The sequence below is a fragment of the Camellia sinensis genome, chromosome 1 (genome assembly GCF_055761805.1).
Source record: "Camellia sinensis isolate YWXY chromosome 1, ASM5576180v1, whole genome shotgun sequence".
NCBI classification, from domain to species: domain Eukaryota; kingdom Viridiplantae; phylum Streptophyta; class Magnoliopsida; order Ericales; family Theaceae; genus Camellia; species Camellia sinensis.
In genome coordinates, this window is record NC_138961.1 from 112,910,976 (window position 1) to 112,927,712 (window position 16,737).

General features: G+C 35.0%; 1 protein-coding gene across 1 annotated transcript in view; it reads right to left on the bottom strand.

Moving 5' to 3' along the window:
- Positions 1-16,737, bottom strand: part of LOC114318559 (uncharacterized) — a 174,415-nt gene that overhangs the window by 17,977 nt on the left and 139,701 nt on the right. Inside the window, 1 exon segment of the mRNA XM_082913107.1 lies at positions 14,762-14,794. Coding sequence (XP_082769233.1) covers positions 14,762-14,794 — 33 coding nt within the window.

The following is a 16,737-nucleotide window of genomic DNA, read 5'->3' on the forward strand; positions in this document are numbered from 1 at the left end:
CTCTTAAAGAGGCTAGAGAGGATTCACCATGGGAATGAGTTTTAAACCCCAAATCATGGTTACCTTATGCTTTTGTGTTTTAATTTGTAATCTTGTTCTTGTGATTGGGAATTGAGTTGTATTTTGGAGTTATGAATTAGAATGGAAGCTAAGAATGTGAAATTTATCTTATATTAAAGGGTTTTGGGCTTTGATTTACATGTAGTTAAGGTTTGATTTTGGAGATGAGAAACCCCAATTTTTCAGCCATTTTCGGACTGCAAACTGTCCAGGCCGCACGTGCGGCACTGTTCCCCCGCACGTGCGGAGACAGCTCTGTCCAACCAACTTTGAACAAGCATATCTTTTTCATCCGGACTCCGTTTTGAATGATTCTTGAGCCTAAAATCAAGCCCCGAAAGTCTAGTTTCTAATGGAGGTGGTCTCACACCCAAATTATAAATACAGAAATAGTTATGCCCAAATTAGTGACGACTGTTCACTTTCAGTCAACCAGTTTTGTACCATTTCTTCACCTAAACATTTCCCATCGATTTCTCCTGTTTTCTGAGACATGAATTATAACTTATTAAAGAATAATGAGCTTGGTACCACCATGGATAATTGATTGAATGATCAAAGAGAATAAGTAAAGGATCGAGTTTAATCTCATATAATGTGTTGTGCAATGTACTTGTAGGTCGAGACGATGACATCATCCCATTACTACTGGGAGCCGATCACTGTGAGTAATAGTACTACAAATGTACATGGTCTACCGTTAAGAAAATTGTTAACAATATTCTATTCCCGTGAGCTAATATGTTAACATGTGTGTTGATTGGGAATTGATGTGAACATTGAAAGAGTTAGCACACATCGGTATGACTCTGAACCTACTCCGTATTTTGGGTTATGGCTAATGATTATTGTCAATGTACCATCCTAAGAATTACCTATGATTCTGTATAAGAATTGCATACAAACTATTAACACTGTGAAGTTAGTTAATAGAAAAGAATTGCGTATCAACGACATTGTTATGTAATTCATGTTATGATATGAATTGTTTTGGTCTGTTGATATAATGGTACATTTACCTTCGGATTATTGTTAATGTTAAGGTTCTGTTAATTGCGAAACAAGTATGTCTACTTACAAAGAACCATGAGGAAATCTAAGCGCAACATTGTACCATATGTTTTGTTTGCTATTGATAATTAATGTTACCATTCTGTTAACTGCTAGTTAGTGGCATTGAAACATGATGAGCAAATGGGATGTATATGCATTATGGAACTGTGGTATCTACGTATTTTTGAAAGCGTTCAAGCTGTAAAATATGTTTACCTTTTGCTGACAATTATCGGCAACGTTCTGTTAAACTTATATTATCTATGTTTATTCATGTGATTAATGGGAAGAATGTGTGTACTTTCTGTATGATTCTGAAGTTAATCTGTTCTGATGTTTTCTGGTATGGAACAAAGTGCTGTACGGAACTAAGTGCTACATCTTGGTGGGTGCCACCTCTAGAATCCGTACGAGCCACCTCTTGAGTCCATACATCTGATATTTCTGGGCCGACGACCGTTCTGTTATTTCTATTATTTCTGGACTGATGGTCGTTCTGTTATTTCTGGGCCGATGGCCGTTCTGATATTTCTAGGCCGACGACCGTTCTGTTATTTCTGGGCCGATTGCCGTTCTGTTATTTCTGGGCCGATGGCCGTTCCGTTATTTCTGGGCTGATGGCCATTCTGATATTTCTGGGCCAATGGCCGTTCTGATATTTCTAGACCCATGGTCGTTCTGCATCTGTAGGCCTATGGCTGTTCTGTATATGCTGGGCTTAAAGCCACTCTGTTACGGAAACTAGACCCATGGCTGTTTGGAAATAATTACGGAATGTAGTTAATCATATGTATCTGCAGTTACATGTTTTATTATTCAGGTTAAACACTACATTATTTATGTACTATTATTCACTGAGTTCGCTCATTCTGTATTTTGTCTGTCTATTTCTGTAGGTAATCAACCGGGAGTTCAGTCCTAACCTTTAAGGCTCGTCTTTCTCTTGTCAACTTTGATGCGTCCAGGTACCACCTGAAGCCGTGCATTTTGTAAAGTGTTGTTAGGTTATTGATTTATGCTTTGGTTGTCTTTCATTAATATTTTCGTTACACGCCCGATTGTGGGTCTAAGTATGAATGTATAAGTGTGTAACCGAAGTTCGGGTGTATGTTTCTATATATTATGTACCTAATGCAATGTGTGCGGTCCTGGCATGGTAGTGGTAGCTCAATGGATGATGTTTTATGTTATTTTATATTGATAATGCTTCCGCTCAAGCCCCATATGTTATGTATAACAGGTTAAGTGTCCGTTTCTGAATAGGTCTGTAGACACCCCATTTTTGACCGACCTTAAGACTCAGACATCACTGATTGAGCGCTTGGTGATACTGCATAATGTGCTCGTTCAGAAGTTTCAGAGTTGCGGCCGTGAGCCCTGCCTCCGGACTTCCGAACCCTCTTTTGTGCTTTGCCTCGGTTAGCGAACCAGGCTTGGTTTTCTTTGTTTCTTTTCCTGAGGGGAGGGAGAAGTTCCGTAGACCATCTCTCAGTGGCCGTGAGCTACATTTGGTGGCCGTAGGCCATTTTGCCCATTTTGGAGTCCGGTTCCCGATTTTCGGGATCGTTGGCCATGTGCCTCGGTTCGGGACCGCCTAACCATCTCCGTTTGTTCTGATTTTTGGCATACTTCCTATTTTCTCCCTTTTGAGGGACACTGGGGTCTGAGAAACCCACTTCGTGGCCGAATGCCACTTTCGGTGCTTAACAGCCCATTTTTAGGACCTCGAACTGCGCGTTTTGGCCCCCGAACATTCGTTTTGCAACGGTTTTCGTTCATTTTTGGCAGGTACCTCTGTTTCATCACCGGGAAGGTCACTGAAGGATGGGAGGCCAGTAATTGTTGCAGCAACCAGTTATACATCCTCCGACGCCATCCGGCGCCCGTTTTTCACACTTCCGGGCTAATGTTGAACACCTTGGGGTCACATTCTTGAACTTTGAACCACATATTTGTGATGTACACACTTGGGAGGACCCTAAAAGTTGGTGGCCGGCTAGTAATTCCACCTGACCCTTTTGAACCCCTCCTTCCGGGCTAATGTTGAACACCTTGGGGCCATTTTCTTGAACTTTGAACCACATATTTGTGATATACACACTTGGGAGGACCCTAAAAGTTGGTGGCCGGCCAGTAATTCCACCTGACCCTTTTGAACCCCTCCTTCCGGGCTAATGTTGAACACCTTGGGGCCACTTTCTTGAACTTTGAACCACAGGGTTGTGTTGAGCACACATGGGAGGACACCACCATGTGGTGGCCGGCCACTAAACCAGCTTGACCCTTTTTACCCCTAGCCGGCCGGCTAGGGAGTGTGGCCGGCCGGCCACCTGCAACCAAAATACCTGGCCGGCCGTATTCCTCACACTGTTCACTTTACAGCTGTATAGCTTTATCCCCCAGAAAATATCAATATCCGGGGGATATTTTGTGGGGGAAAGTTGCCCTCCTTTTCCCCCACCTTTACACCCCCTTTTTGGCCCTTATAACCAGCAAGCCATATCACATTTAGGGGTTAGAAAATTTGTTCTTCAAGCCTCAAGACACAAATCCTCCTCCATCCCTCTCATTTTCCTAAAAATCCTTAAGTACTATACCTTATTTTCTTCATCACCACCAAGCTCTACCACCACCACTCCATTTCAGCAGCAAGAGGAAGAATTCCAACAGCTTAGAGTCATCAAAATTGGTCCAAGAAGTAACAAAAGTATTGATCTTCAAGGGTGAGTCCATTTCTTCTTTTTTTAGTTCATTTCTTGCAACATTTCTTAGCCTCTCCTTCTTATACATTTGAGCTCCGGCCATAACTGAAAGTGGCCTTCTTTTGAGCTCATCTTCATGTCTCATTAAGGGCTCAACCCTGTTTGAGCCCTCCATCTTGCACTTGCTTCATTATCCCTCTAAAATGTCATTTTCTTGCATGATGTTTTTAGCTTGTGTGTGATTTGTTTTGGAGCATGTTGTAAACTGATAATAGGCTTATTTTGAGCCCCTCTTCAACATTGAAGAAGGGCTCAACACTGTTTGGGACTTCCATATTATACTTGTCTTTATACTCCCTTTTTGGTCCCATTTTTGCATGCTATGGCAGCCTATTGTGCTTTGATTTTTGGCCATTTTACAGCACTGAAAATAGTCTCATTTTGGTCCATTCTTCATGTTTCATTTAGGCCCTTTCATGGTTTGGGACCTCCATATGCCACTTCATGTTATATCTCGCTTTTGGTCCCCATTCTTGCATGTTTTGTCAGCCTATTGTGCTTTTGTTTTTGGCCATTTTACAGTTCTGGAAATAGTCCTATTTTAGCCCATTCTACATGTTTTGTTAAGGGTCTTTGGCCGTTTGTGGAATATTTTGCATACCTCATGTTATAGCCCCTTTTGAGCCCTATTTTGCATTACATTTCTAGCATATTTGTATACTGTTTTTGGGTTTTTACAGTTCTGTGAATATACTTATTTTTAGTCCCTCTTTCATGTTGTAGAAGGGAGTTTTTCAGTTTGGGCTTTTCATATACTACTTCCTTCTTTGGCCACCTTTTGGTCCATTTTCTTGCATAAAAACTTAGCCTTATCTATGTTTATTTTTGAGGTTTTTAAAGTTCTGGAAAAGTGCTTATTTTTGGTCCCTCTTCAATGTTGTTGAAGGGTCCTAACCTGTTTGAGGACAGCAGCTATGAGTTGTTTCTTAATCCCATGTTTAGGGCCATTTTCTTGCATGCTAGTTTTGCCCTATCTTGGTTTTCTGTTTGGCCATGTTTTGTACTAATAAAATGCTAATTTTGGGGCTGCCTTGCTTCTGTCTTTACATTCCATGTCCATATTGCGCATGTTTGGTATAGCTATAGGCCATTTCGGGTGCCAAAATTCGTGTTTCGGGAATATTCTGCGCATCGGGTGTGTTTTCGCCTCATTTCGGGGCTGTTTTCCCCCACATTTCAGTGCTTAAATTCTATTACCATGTTTGCATATCATTTCCCATGCCATAGTTCGCATTTTTGCATTGCCTCGGTTTGCGTGCCCGTGTGCACGCACTTCGAGGCACTTCATTTTCATTCACCGGCTTCTTATGTGAGTGCGGCTGAGGCTCTCTCATGTTAGTGTAAGTCCATGTTGCATTCTATATGCTATTTTCATGCCATTGTATTGCGTATGCCATCGCCTCGGTTTGCGTGCCCGTGTGCACGCATTTCGAGACACTTCATTTTCACTCATCGGCATCCTATGTGAGTGTGGCTGAGGCTCTCTCATGTTGGTATAAGCCCATATCATGTTTTCATGTCATTTGCATTGCATATACCATTGCCTCGGTTTGCGTGCCCGTGTGCACGCATTTCGAGGCACTTCATTTTCATCCATCGGCCTCTTATGTGAGAGTGGCTGAGGCTCTCTCATGTTAGTATAAGTCCATGTCGCATTCTATATGCTATTTCCATGCCATTGCATTGCATATACCATTGCCTCAGTTTGTGTGCCCGTGTGCACGCATTTCGAGGCATCTCATTTTTACAGCATAGTGCATAATAGGTTGTATCTTAGATCGCATTCTGTCATTTTCTCGATTTGCATGCCCGTGTGCACGCATTTCGAGACATGTCATTTTCATAGCATTGTGTATGTTAGGATTGTATCTTAGTTGCATTTCATGCATATCATGCATATTGCATCGTGTCCGGGACAGGAGTTCGTCCGGGCACGGGAAACGAGGTGCATTTCGTACTCCGAGTGACGGAATGTGTCTCAATTCCCCAGTCACCAACACTCCGGATCATCCATGATGGAGTTAGGTCTCGTTGTGTTTTCATGTGCATTCATCCTACATTAAATTGTGCAATTCGACTCCTCGGCCATCATGCATCGATATGCGTGATTGGTGGCACGAGGATCGAGGCATGCATATATCTGTGAAAATACATTGCTATGCCCCTTTCCTGCTCTCTGTTGCAGCAAAATGAAGAATCAGCAACTTTCCGGGACTTGGCACGCTTTCCAAGAAAAACTGCTAAACATAAGCTAATTGGGGCATCCCGGTGGATTTCCGTGCAAGGCAGCCCAGACATGCATCATCCATCAGAAGCAAGGCAGTCCTTGCCTTGCATGCCAGTTTTATTAAGCTTTCTTAGTTAATTTGTTAAATAATTAGGAATTTGTATATTATTCGGACTGTAATATTTGGACTGTAATATTCTTTTATTTGGGACTGTATATTTATTCGGACCCTCTGCGCGAGGGCACAACTGTAATAAGCGTGCGTGAGTGTGATGTATGTCTTCCAATCCCACGTCTTTCTTCCCTTTTATTTACTTGCTTATGATGGTTAGATTAGGGCATATTTTAATTAGCATACAGTATGACAGCATGTTTGCACTCATTCATCTGTTTTGCATGCACCAGGCTCGGCGCATCATACTAACTGCATTTGTATTTCAATTCCAAGTTGAATACATGTTAACTGTAGCATTTCATATGCCATATTTAGAATAGCCGAGCCTGCTATAGTTGCATTTTTGCATGTGTTGCATTAGGCATTTCTGTATAGTTAGGATCATGCATAATTTCTAATGAAGTTTCTATTTTGGCTTGGAGTACTCGGTGAGTTTTATGCTTTAGCATCCTTGCATGCGTGTGAGTGACTGCCATGAATAGCATGCTTGCCATGAGGCTATATGCTTATGTGATATAACTGCCTGAATGCCTGTGGGTGAAGGCTGGGTTATCTGAATTGGAGTAAATCATCAAATGTCCCAAGCCTACCTGCGGGTGGCAAACCATTTTCAAAAAGCGAACATGAAATGTTTTTGTTCCAATTTAGGCGATCCAGTCTATACTTGTACGCTGTGCGCATCACATAGTAACCTAGGCTAATAAACCGGAATAAGAACATACAAAGTTTTCAAAAATTGATATCATGGTTAGTAGAGGCCGGTCTATGACTGGGCGAGCGGGGGTGCTCACGAAGTGACCTTCCCCAATCGTACCCAAGTTCCCGAGCCGAGGCAACTTTGGTGATGACGGACACGTGGCCTTTTGGCACCGAGACAGGGTTTCCTAAATTTCCCAAAATAAAATATTTAGGTGGCGACTCTGTATCTGGCAAAGCAGTCCATGTTTGGCACTTCTTTCAAAAATCTGTTTTTCTCAAAACGATTTGCCGGATTTGGACTCTTTGGTTCAGACTTAGAACCGTGACTACAAAATCGAGTCCGAGCTGTAGCGAGGTCCCCCGCGGGCTTGTTACAAGGTCATGCCCAAAACTTTTAGGGGCGGGTTTGGGGCGTGACAAGTGGTATCAGAGCACGAGTTGCCATTTCACACACGAATCCATTGAGCTTTAGGATGTCTAGCAAGACTTAGGCATCATGCATAATATTCTGAAAGTACATGAAATGATTTATGGCAACGTTAAATGTATATGTTTTATCTGAAGTACATGAAATGATTGATGGCAACGTTAAATGTATATGTTTTATCTGTTATTTCTGATGATTACAATCTATGTCTGTTGCATATTCTGTTATTGCCTCTGTTTATCTTATATAGATTTTGCAGATGGGAGTAAGTCAACAACGTTGTACTGCGGAGGTGTGGTAAGAATTTGAGATGATTGGTGAGACAGTTTATATGTAAATACTTAGATAAAATTTGTGTTATCGGTTGATAGTTATCTGTGGGAAATGATGGCGATATAATTGAGCTTTTTAGCATCTATTTGAGTGAATTGATTAAAGTTAAGAATGGGATACTTCTAAGATTAAAGGAAAGGTTATTTGTGATACTCTACTTTTATACTATAGGTATGTGTTCCTTGCCATAACAATATTTAAATCTGCGATTTTGGAAAAATAAAAATAAAAAATTTGCTGTGTTTGAATATTTTGATGAGATGTGTTTTGTGTGACAATTGAAATTGCATTAAGTAGGACTGGTTGTAAGAAAAAATTATGCATATAACGACCCATTTTCAAATTATGAAAGGAATTAATTAATTGTGAATTTACTACTTGCTGACGATTTAACTAGATAGGCTATGTTGAGGAATTGGTTATGAACCTTGAAACAGTATGTAAGTAATATGATTTTGTGAACTAAGGAAATTACCGACGACTTCTGATAGAGCATTATGAATGGTGTCTACTGAGTACTGTTTATGTGTAATTGGAATTTGATTGCGAGAATCTGTATTTTGCACTGTACTCTGCACTCTGACCTCTGTAATCTGAAATCTGAAATCCGTAATCTATAATCTGTTCTGTTTATGTATAATCTGTAATTTGTAAGTGAGCTTTCATACGAGTAATAGTCGAATGATACGAAGAATCCCGCATATGATACGTGTCTGTCCACATGACACTTGCAAAACAATAGACAACCACTAACCAATTTGTCATTAAATCTAAATGATTGGTGACCTGACAAGTTACTGCAAGAATTAGAATCTTGTCTCTGTGTATTAATAATTGAAGACTGAGAAATCATTTAGATGATATAATTCTGTGTCGATATTGTAAATTGTCAAACTAATCCCTATTTTGTATGTAAAGGCTATAATGTAAGTTGTTCTGCATGACATTGTGAATTTTGACAGGAACAAATGGTTATGGGGGGTAACCCATGTTAATGATGGGTTAACGGGTATCTCCTTCCTCTTGCGTGTTTATGCAAATTTGTATAAGCCGCACTATATGTGAGAACCCGAATATAAAAATTAAGTAAATAATTAAATAATAATATTACAATCTCAAATATTTTGGTGGTGAATTTTAAGGTGCAAATTAAATATTATTGGAGGATCGTTTAATTAATTTTAAACTTAAAATAAATTTATGGTGAACGTATTTAAGTTAGAGGCAAGATTTATTATTTAAAAAAAAAAATAGAGCGTAAGTTTGTAAGTATATTTTGTTATATTAATAGTTATATTTTATTTAAATTAATGGGTTAGAAAATAAAATAATATAAAGAGATAATAAACTAGAGCCTTTTTGTGTAGATACATATGTAACCCTAGGTTGCCTCATACTATTCGTAACAGCAGCAGGAGCCACCACGGGAGAGAGAGAGATTGAGAGAAAAGAAGAAGAAAAAAAAAAGGGATTGCAAAGAAGGATGGATTTTTGGGTGTGTACTAGGTCTTTATCTTTCTTCTTCCTTAAGGTTTTGTTCTTTATCCTTACTCTATGATTATTTAGTTCATTGATGGAGAGGTTGTAGGTTTATGTATTGTGTATATAGATATCCTATTAAGAAACTTGAGGAGCTAAATTTATGTGTAAAGATTGGGTGTAATTTTTAGTCCAAAAATTCTGCACAGAATCACAAACTTTAAAAATCAAGAAAACATATCAAACGGATGAATTTTGAGCTAAAATTTTTACAGTAGATCAGTTACATATTGAATTGCATATCTGAATTTTTTTCATAATTTTTGGAAGTCAAAATCCATATAAATTGAGGTATTAAAATCTGTCCAGGAAACCAGTCCGAAACAGTAAATTCGGGAGTGTTGTTCTCTTTGGGTATAAATCCAAAAATTATCAAATTAGTGTCATTAGAACCGGTTATGAGTCTAGTTTCGTACGTTTTTGGCCTTGCATTGACTGCTCGTGTATATTAAGAGAACCATCAATTTCTTTAAAGTGCTGCAGAAAACAACCTGTTTGGATATAATAAATTGTAGAAAATTATTTTGATAAACAAATCAAGTGAAACCAATTGGGTTTGAAACTTAGGATATATTAGATCATATCTGGAGGTTATTGGAATTTTTCGAATAGCGTGGAGTGGGTTTTGTAATTTTCAAAGTTAGCGAATAGGTTGGGAAGGCTTGTTTGAAATTCTGTTTTATCTTAAAGTCACAATTAATTAAGTTTTGATCGGAACCCATGTCTTGAGTGATTTTAAACCTTAAAGAACATGAACTTAGGTAATATTTAAGAGTAACGGTGAGTTGGGTTGAGCCGTGTTAGTGCGCTTTAGTTGATGTTACTTAGTTCCTATTTTTTTTAGTATTTTTAAATTTGTTGTGACGTGTAGTTTTTATACTTGGTTCAGGGCATTAGTTGGACTTTTACACTCTATTCGAGGATTATATTATTTTGATTTCAGGTGAGTAGTTTCATGCTACGTATTTTTATAAATGTTCCCCTACCCTAAACTGTTGGAAAATTACATTGTTGTTTCAAGACTAAACTGTTTTGATAAATTATTTTATTATCAATTGAATCAAATTATTTCTGAAACATGTGTGAACTTGGCATACTGTAAACTATTTGTTTTGGTCTCATGTTTATAATGATGAACTACCATATTTTGCAAAACTGATGTGTATTGATTATTAGGACCATGTGTGTATTTAGTCCAGTGAAATTATTCCACTGTGTGTGGTGACTCTGGCCACTAGGGAACAGATCTGGGTTGGACCGTGATGACTCTAGTGCTCAACGATTGCAAGGAAAAGACCTTTAAAAATAACTAGGTGACCTGCAATCGGATCGTCTTTGAGAAAAGGCCCAGGTGTCACCCTGAGGATGACTCTTAGTTCGGTATTGGATCCAACGGGGCTTATAGCCTTGAGAACTGTGTGGCAGATTATTTATTTTTATTGGTACCCAGAAAATTATTAATGTTCATGTTATAATCTGTTTTAAGTGAAAAATGTTGTTTATCATGTTCTTGCGAGACATGAGTATTTTAAGTGTTGAACTGTGGAACCTTCTTTTTTAAACAGATTGTATTTACCAAACTGTATGCCAATCTAGTTTCTGTGATATATATATCTTATTTTGGAATTGAACCCTGTTTTCAAAACTGTATTTACTATCCATGTTGCTACTCACTGAGCTATCAGCTGACTTAGTTGTTTACCATTTCCAGGTGTTAGAATGACTTAGAGTCGACTTATGGCGTAGCGGGGACTCAATTGTATGGACCTCTAGGGCATTTATTTAATTTGTTTTAGGTTGCTTTGTCGAGTTTTGTGCATACATTGTGGTTGAGTTTTATTTAGAATTATTTTATTTTGTGGGCGGTTTGTGTCCCATTTAGTATATATATGTTTTTAAGAAGTTGGTTATGACTTATTTTTCACTTGTGGTATGTCACTGGATTGATTGTTGATTTATTTATTTCTGGGCTATCATCACATTTATTCTTTATGGTTTTGGATTCATGTTTAGGCTTACGTGTGCCTTGGGCTAAGTCTCTGTGAGCCACGGCCGGTCATGCCCGGATTTGGGGTGTGACACTATACGATTCTAAATTGATTTCCTGTTATGTTGAACCGATCTTATTAAAATTTTTTAACTCTAATGCTAGCCGGTTAAATTACTTTATTGTTGTACCGGTGAATTTCTAGATATTATGGAACCCAAATGGATGTGATTACTGTATACCTAATGACATTATAACCCTACGAATGAATCTGGTAGGAATAATGTACGCGAAGTAACTGGGCACTCTGCCTGTGATAATTGACTGGACCGGATGACTGGTCTATAATTTCTGTACGGTTGTTTGCTAATCCACTGTAAGTATCCGTTATGAATACAAACCATGTGGTTGATGTTGTACCCTACAGTGGGAAGAGAAAGAATTAACTGAGTTGTGGAATACTGAGATGAGTAAGAAGAGGTCAAATTAATTTGTAATACTTGTTGAGAGAGGATGTGCATCTTACTGTTATGACTGATTAATTAAACATGATTTTAAATTCAATTTCTGCCCTTATCTTTGGATGGCTTCCTTGAAAAGATGGTTGCTATACTTGTTTCTATTGCTCGGATCCGAACTTATGATGGTATGATTAGGTGTCTGTCTTGGCACACCTGTATGAATTTGCAAAAGTATATGCTACTTGTTTTGGAGCCTGTTAGAAATCTGATTCGAACTGATAAGTCTACTTCTGATTACTGAACAAAGAGCCACAAAGTCGCTGATTTAGGACTTGTTTGTTATTCTGGGTTTAATCGTTGAAAGATGTATGTGCCTTTGAAACATGATTAAGTAGGGAACGTTACCTCAACTTTGGAGGAATTATGATAGTTGGAGTTGTGTGTAAACCTAAAGAGTTTAAACTGTGTTTGATGGCTTATGAGTCACATGTAATCGCATACTTGAAGTGAATCTGAGTTGTTATAGTATTTGGAAGGTATAACTTTCAGAGCAATAAATTGAAACATACCAGGGTTGTGAATAATGAGACGATGCTTTGATGTTATTAAGTACTATTATCAATTGGGTTACCAATTAGTCAGTAAAGACGAATTACTTGTGATTTTGGGAGCAACCTCCATTGGAATTGACTGTATAAGATGGGGAATGACTAATTGAGAAATGTTATATGTCCAAGACGAAACCAGACTTGTGACAAGGAGAATCAAGTTTGGAGGACCAAACTTCTTAAGGTGGGGAGAATGTAATAACTCCAAAATGCGTATAAGAAATCATCTTTATTTACCTATGAGAGGATGTGTTTTAATTTAATTATAGCTATTAGAATTGAAGCATTATCTGTTGAGTTACGGACTTAAAATTTAAATTACCGACCTTTATGGGTTCAGAAATTAAAATTGAGTACTTGGGTATGTTAATGGGGAATTTTTAGAAATAAAAAATAATAATTTTCAAAAAATAATTTCGTTTAAAAAATATTTTTTTTATTTTTATTTCTTAACCAAATTAATTTTTAATTTTTAAAAAAAAATTCTAAAAATCAAACCATACATAGACTAAGAATCTTTTGATAATTCATTTCCTATGTTGGTAACTTACTTAATTATTTGTTAATTTTACGACATTTTTACCATCTGAGACCTGTTTCGTAACCATTTCGTTTTCAGTTTTCAATTTATATTTACAAAAATTTAAAAAACTTTCATAAAAACTTGTTTGATAATTTTTTTGGTTTATAAATGGTTGTCTCAGTTTGTAAATTTGAGGAGAAAACATAAATTCAAAAAATAAGTTTACATTGGTTTTTAAACAAAAATTTAAAAATTTTACTAACAAATTTTTTCTTAATTAATTTTTTTCCCAGTGAATTTTTTTTCCAACCAATACTAACCGAGGGGGCAATTGATAATACTACTTTAAACCTTATGGACGGGATTGTAATTTCTAAAATGTGAGGGGTGTCAATGTAATTTACCCAATGAGGGTAAAATTGGTATTTAAAAAAATTAAACGGGCTGAGGGAGGAATCTGTAACGAAACTTTAAACCTCAGGGGGAAGATGTAATTTCCAAAAGGTAAGGGGGGAACTGTAATAAACATAAATCTCAGGGGGTGTCAGTGTAATTTACCCTTATTATTATTATGTAAGTTTATATCATTGTTTTGTTATTACTGATGATAATTAAGAAACATATTGCAGCAGATATATATATATATATATTTTCTTATGGTGATATTGATGAAAATAAGACAGATTGTAATAGATATGGAGAGAGATGGACAAATCGAGAGAAGAGAGATTTGAATAGATAGAAGAAAAAAATTGAACAGATAGGGTTTGGTAATTTTGTTTGGCTTCGTATTTAAATAAACAAAAATAAAATAAAATAAAATAAAATAAAATAAAATAAAATAAAATTGAACAAATAGAAGAATTTTAAGAAAAAATTCAACAGATAGAAAAATTATACAGAAAAAATTTGAACAAATAAAAATTTATACAGATAAAATTTGGATAGATAGAAAAAATCTAAACAGATAGATATAAATTTGAAAAAAAATTTGAACAGATAAAAAAATTAGAACAGATAGTCACTGAAAGTCAACAAATAAAAAAAAGTCAACGGATAAATTAACAGTAAAATTGAAAACAAAATGTTTTTCAAAACAAATAAAAAGATTTCTTACCAAATTATTTCATAAAGGGTGGATCTATAACTAATAAAAAATATCTACTACATTTAATGTATTATACACTTATTAACTTGGACATTTTTTTTTTCACCCAAAAAAAACTTGGACTTTTTTAACAATTATCTCAAAAAAATATCAATTAACTAAAACATATTTAAGTCGCATAATTTTAATATCACCTTGATCTTTAGTTATTCTATCACCAAATAAAAATTGAATTCGATTCAGTCTTGTAATTGATATCACTAAGAATAAATGGTACCTCCGTGAATCAAAATCCCGGCTCTGCAAATAGCAGGCATAGTTTTCCATTGTTTACAGGTTATTTCGGAAAATAGTTTAAAAGTCAATTTTTTGACATTTTTTTTTACTTTTTTGAAAAAATATATAAAAAAATAAAGAAATAATATGACTCAAAAAGATTAAAAGTCATAAAATTGCTTTTAACATCTTTCCCAAAAGAGGCCACAGTAACGGTATAACCAATAGTGCTAAAAACTCAATAATTAAACATAGAAGGGCCATTTGAGAACATAAATAAAAAGTCAAAAGTCGGCTTTTAAGTCATTTTAGGTAACATCACCTCTCACATACAAATGTTAAAAAAAATAAAAAAAAATAAAAAAAATTTAAAAGTCAACTTTTAACTATCTTTCCAAAACACTCCAAAATTAGATACATAAAACTTATGAATAAACATGATTTGCTGATGACACTCGCATTTTGTGTTTGGTTTATGCATTTCTAACATTAATGAAAATAGATAATAAAGAAGAATTCAAACCTTGTTGTCCAAAGTATGTGGAGTCAGCATCGGCTTGGATATCAGGAAGCCAGTGTAGTGGGCATCATTAACCATATCATGATGTACCCAAGAAAAATCACCAAGACCAGCACCCCTATTGCTAATCTGGTTTTCTTCTTGATTCCTTCATGAGGACTTTGTTTAATTTCCATTGAATCCATCTCTCTCTCTCTCTCTCTCTCTGATGATGATGATTCCTCCTTGCAGGGGGTACATGCCTTAGGGACTTGTATATATACCAAGTATTTAATATAATGTAATAATAAAAAAAATATCATGAAAATAATTATGAAAAATTCTCCATCATTAAATTACAAATACAATAAAACATCACACACTAATCAAATGATGAAAAATTTTCATGATATTTTTTCTCCTGATCCTTAGTATTATTATTTAATAATATATAGAGACAGAAAGAGAGAGAATAAACAACAGAAACAATGTAGTTGATTATTTAATTTTTTTTTTTTTGACTATTTTAATCTCGTTAAAAAATTTGTGTTTGAAAAGTTGGTTAGTTTTTTTTTTTTATAGTTGATTTGATTGTTGTAAAAGAAAAAAATAAAATAATTATAAATTCGATATGATGTTTTATTTTATTGTTATTTTAATATATTTTATCTTTTAATGAATTATTTTAACTCAATCCTCTTTCTAAAAAGGGCCAAGTGTTTGGCCTCTTTTGACATGTAGGTTAAAAATTAATTTAGTGACTTTTTAAATTTTTTAAATCATATCATCTTTTTATTTTTCATATTATTTTTTAAAAAAAATATAAAAAATTAATTTTTAACTTATTTCTCAAAATAAACGTTTGTTAAAGCCCGGCTAGAATGTATACGTACACAAATGTTAGTACAGGAGAAGGTATGAAATGGGATTGGCTGTTGGTTATATTGTTACTGTGGGTTTGTGTAAGTTGACTTTTAGAAGACTAGGGACACCATCCATGGCTTTTTGGGTTCCTTCCAAAGCAACTGTCATCAAATGCGTATTTTGGCCATTGAATTAAAAGTTAATTTTTTAATTTTTTAAATTTTTTTAGATTATGTTAATTTTTTTTATATGTTTTTAAAAAAAAATCAAAAAAAACAAAAATGTTAATTTTTAATTCACTTTTCAAAATAAGTCAAAGTCTATTTTGGCAAGGTCTATTTTTTTAAGTCATATCATCTCTTTATGTTTTTGTTTTCTATATTTTTTCATAAAAATTTAAAAAAAAATCAAAAAATTAATTTTTTACGTACTTTTCGAAATAGAACAAAGTGTAGTTGTAAAAGTGTTCCTTCCCAAGGAAACACCTCTTTAATATTTTACTAACTAGCAAACACAGGCATAAATAAATAATTAAAAATTAGTTTTACATTAAAATAATAATATAAAATTTATTTAAAATATGTAGTTAAAATGTTTTATAATTAATTAAATTTTATTAATTTTTGTTCGAGTTACATATAAAAAAAGTTTTTATTCTAATGTCATTAATTGTGCATTCTAAGTTCTTATTAAAAACCTGCATGTCATAATTTAATTGGTAAAAATTAAATAATAAATTACAAAAAATTTATTTACAGTAAAATATAAATATATTTCGTTTTATAAGTTTCGTAATTTTAATTTACCATATGATAGTAGTAAATTATATTTTTTAATATACTAATTTTTTATTATTTTATAAAGCCTAAAAATTTGTTTACTCGAAATTGTAAATTATCTTGTGTCATAACTCTTATGCGAAAATATATTAGGATTGACTTGTGGTGTTGGACTAAACATTCAGGCCAAGTTTGGCAACTCTAAAATAATTCATCTTTTTATCTTTTTTCCATCACATCAGTTCTCTACTTTTCTGCACATCTTTTCGTAAAAAGACAAAAAATGCACTTATTTAGATCATCTCAAACAACCCCTAAAACTGACCTAAAAGCTAATTGACTTAATATTTATGCCAA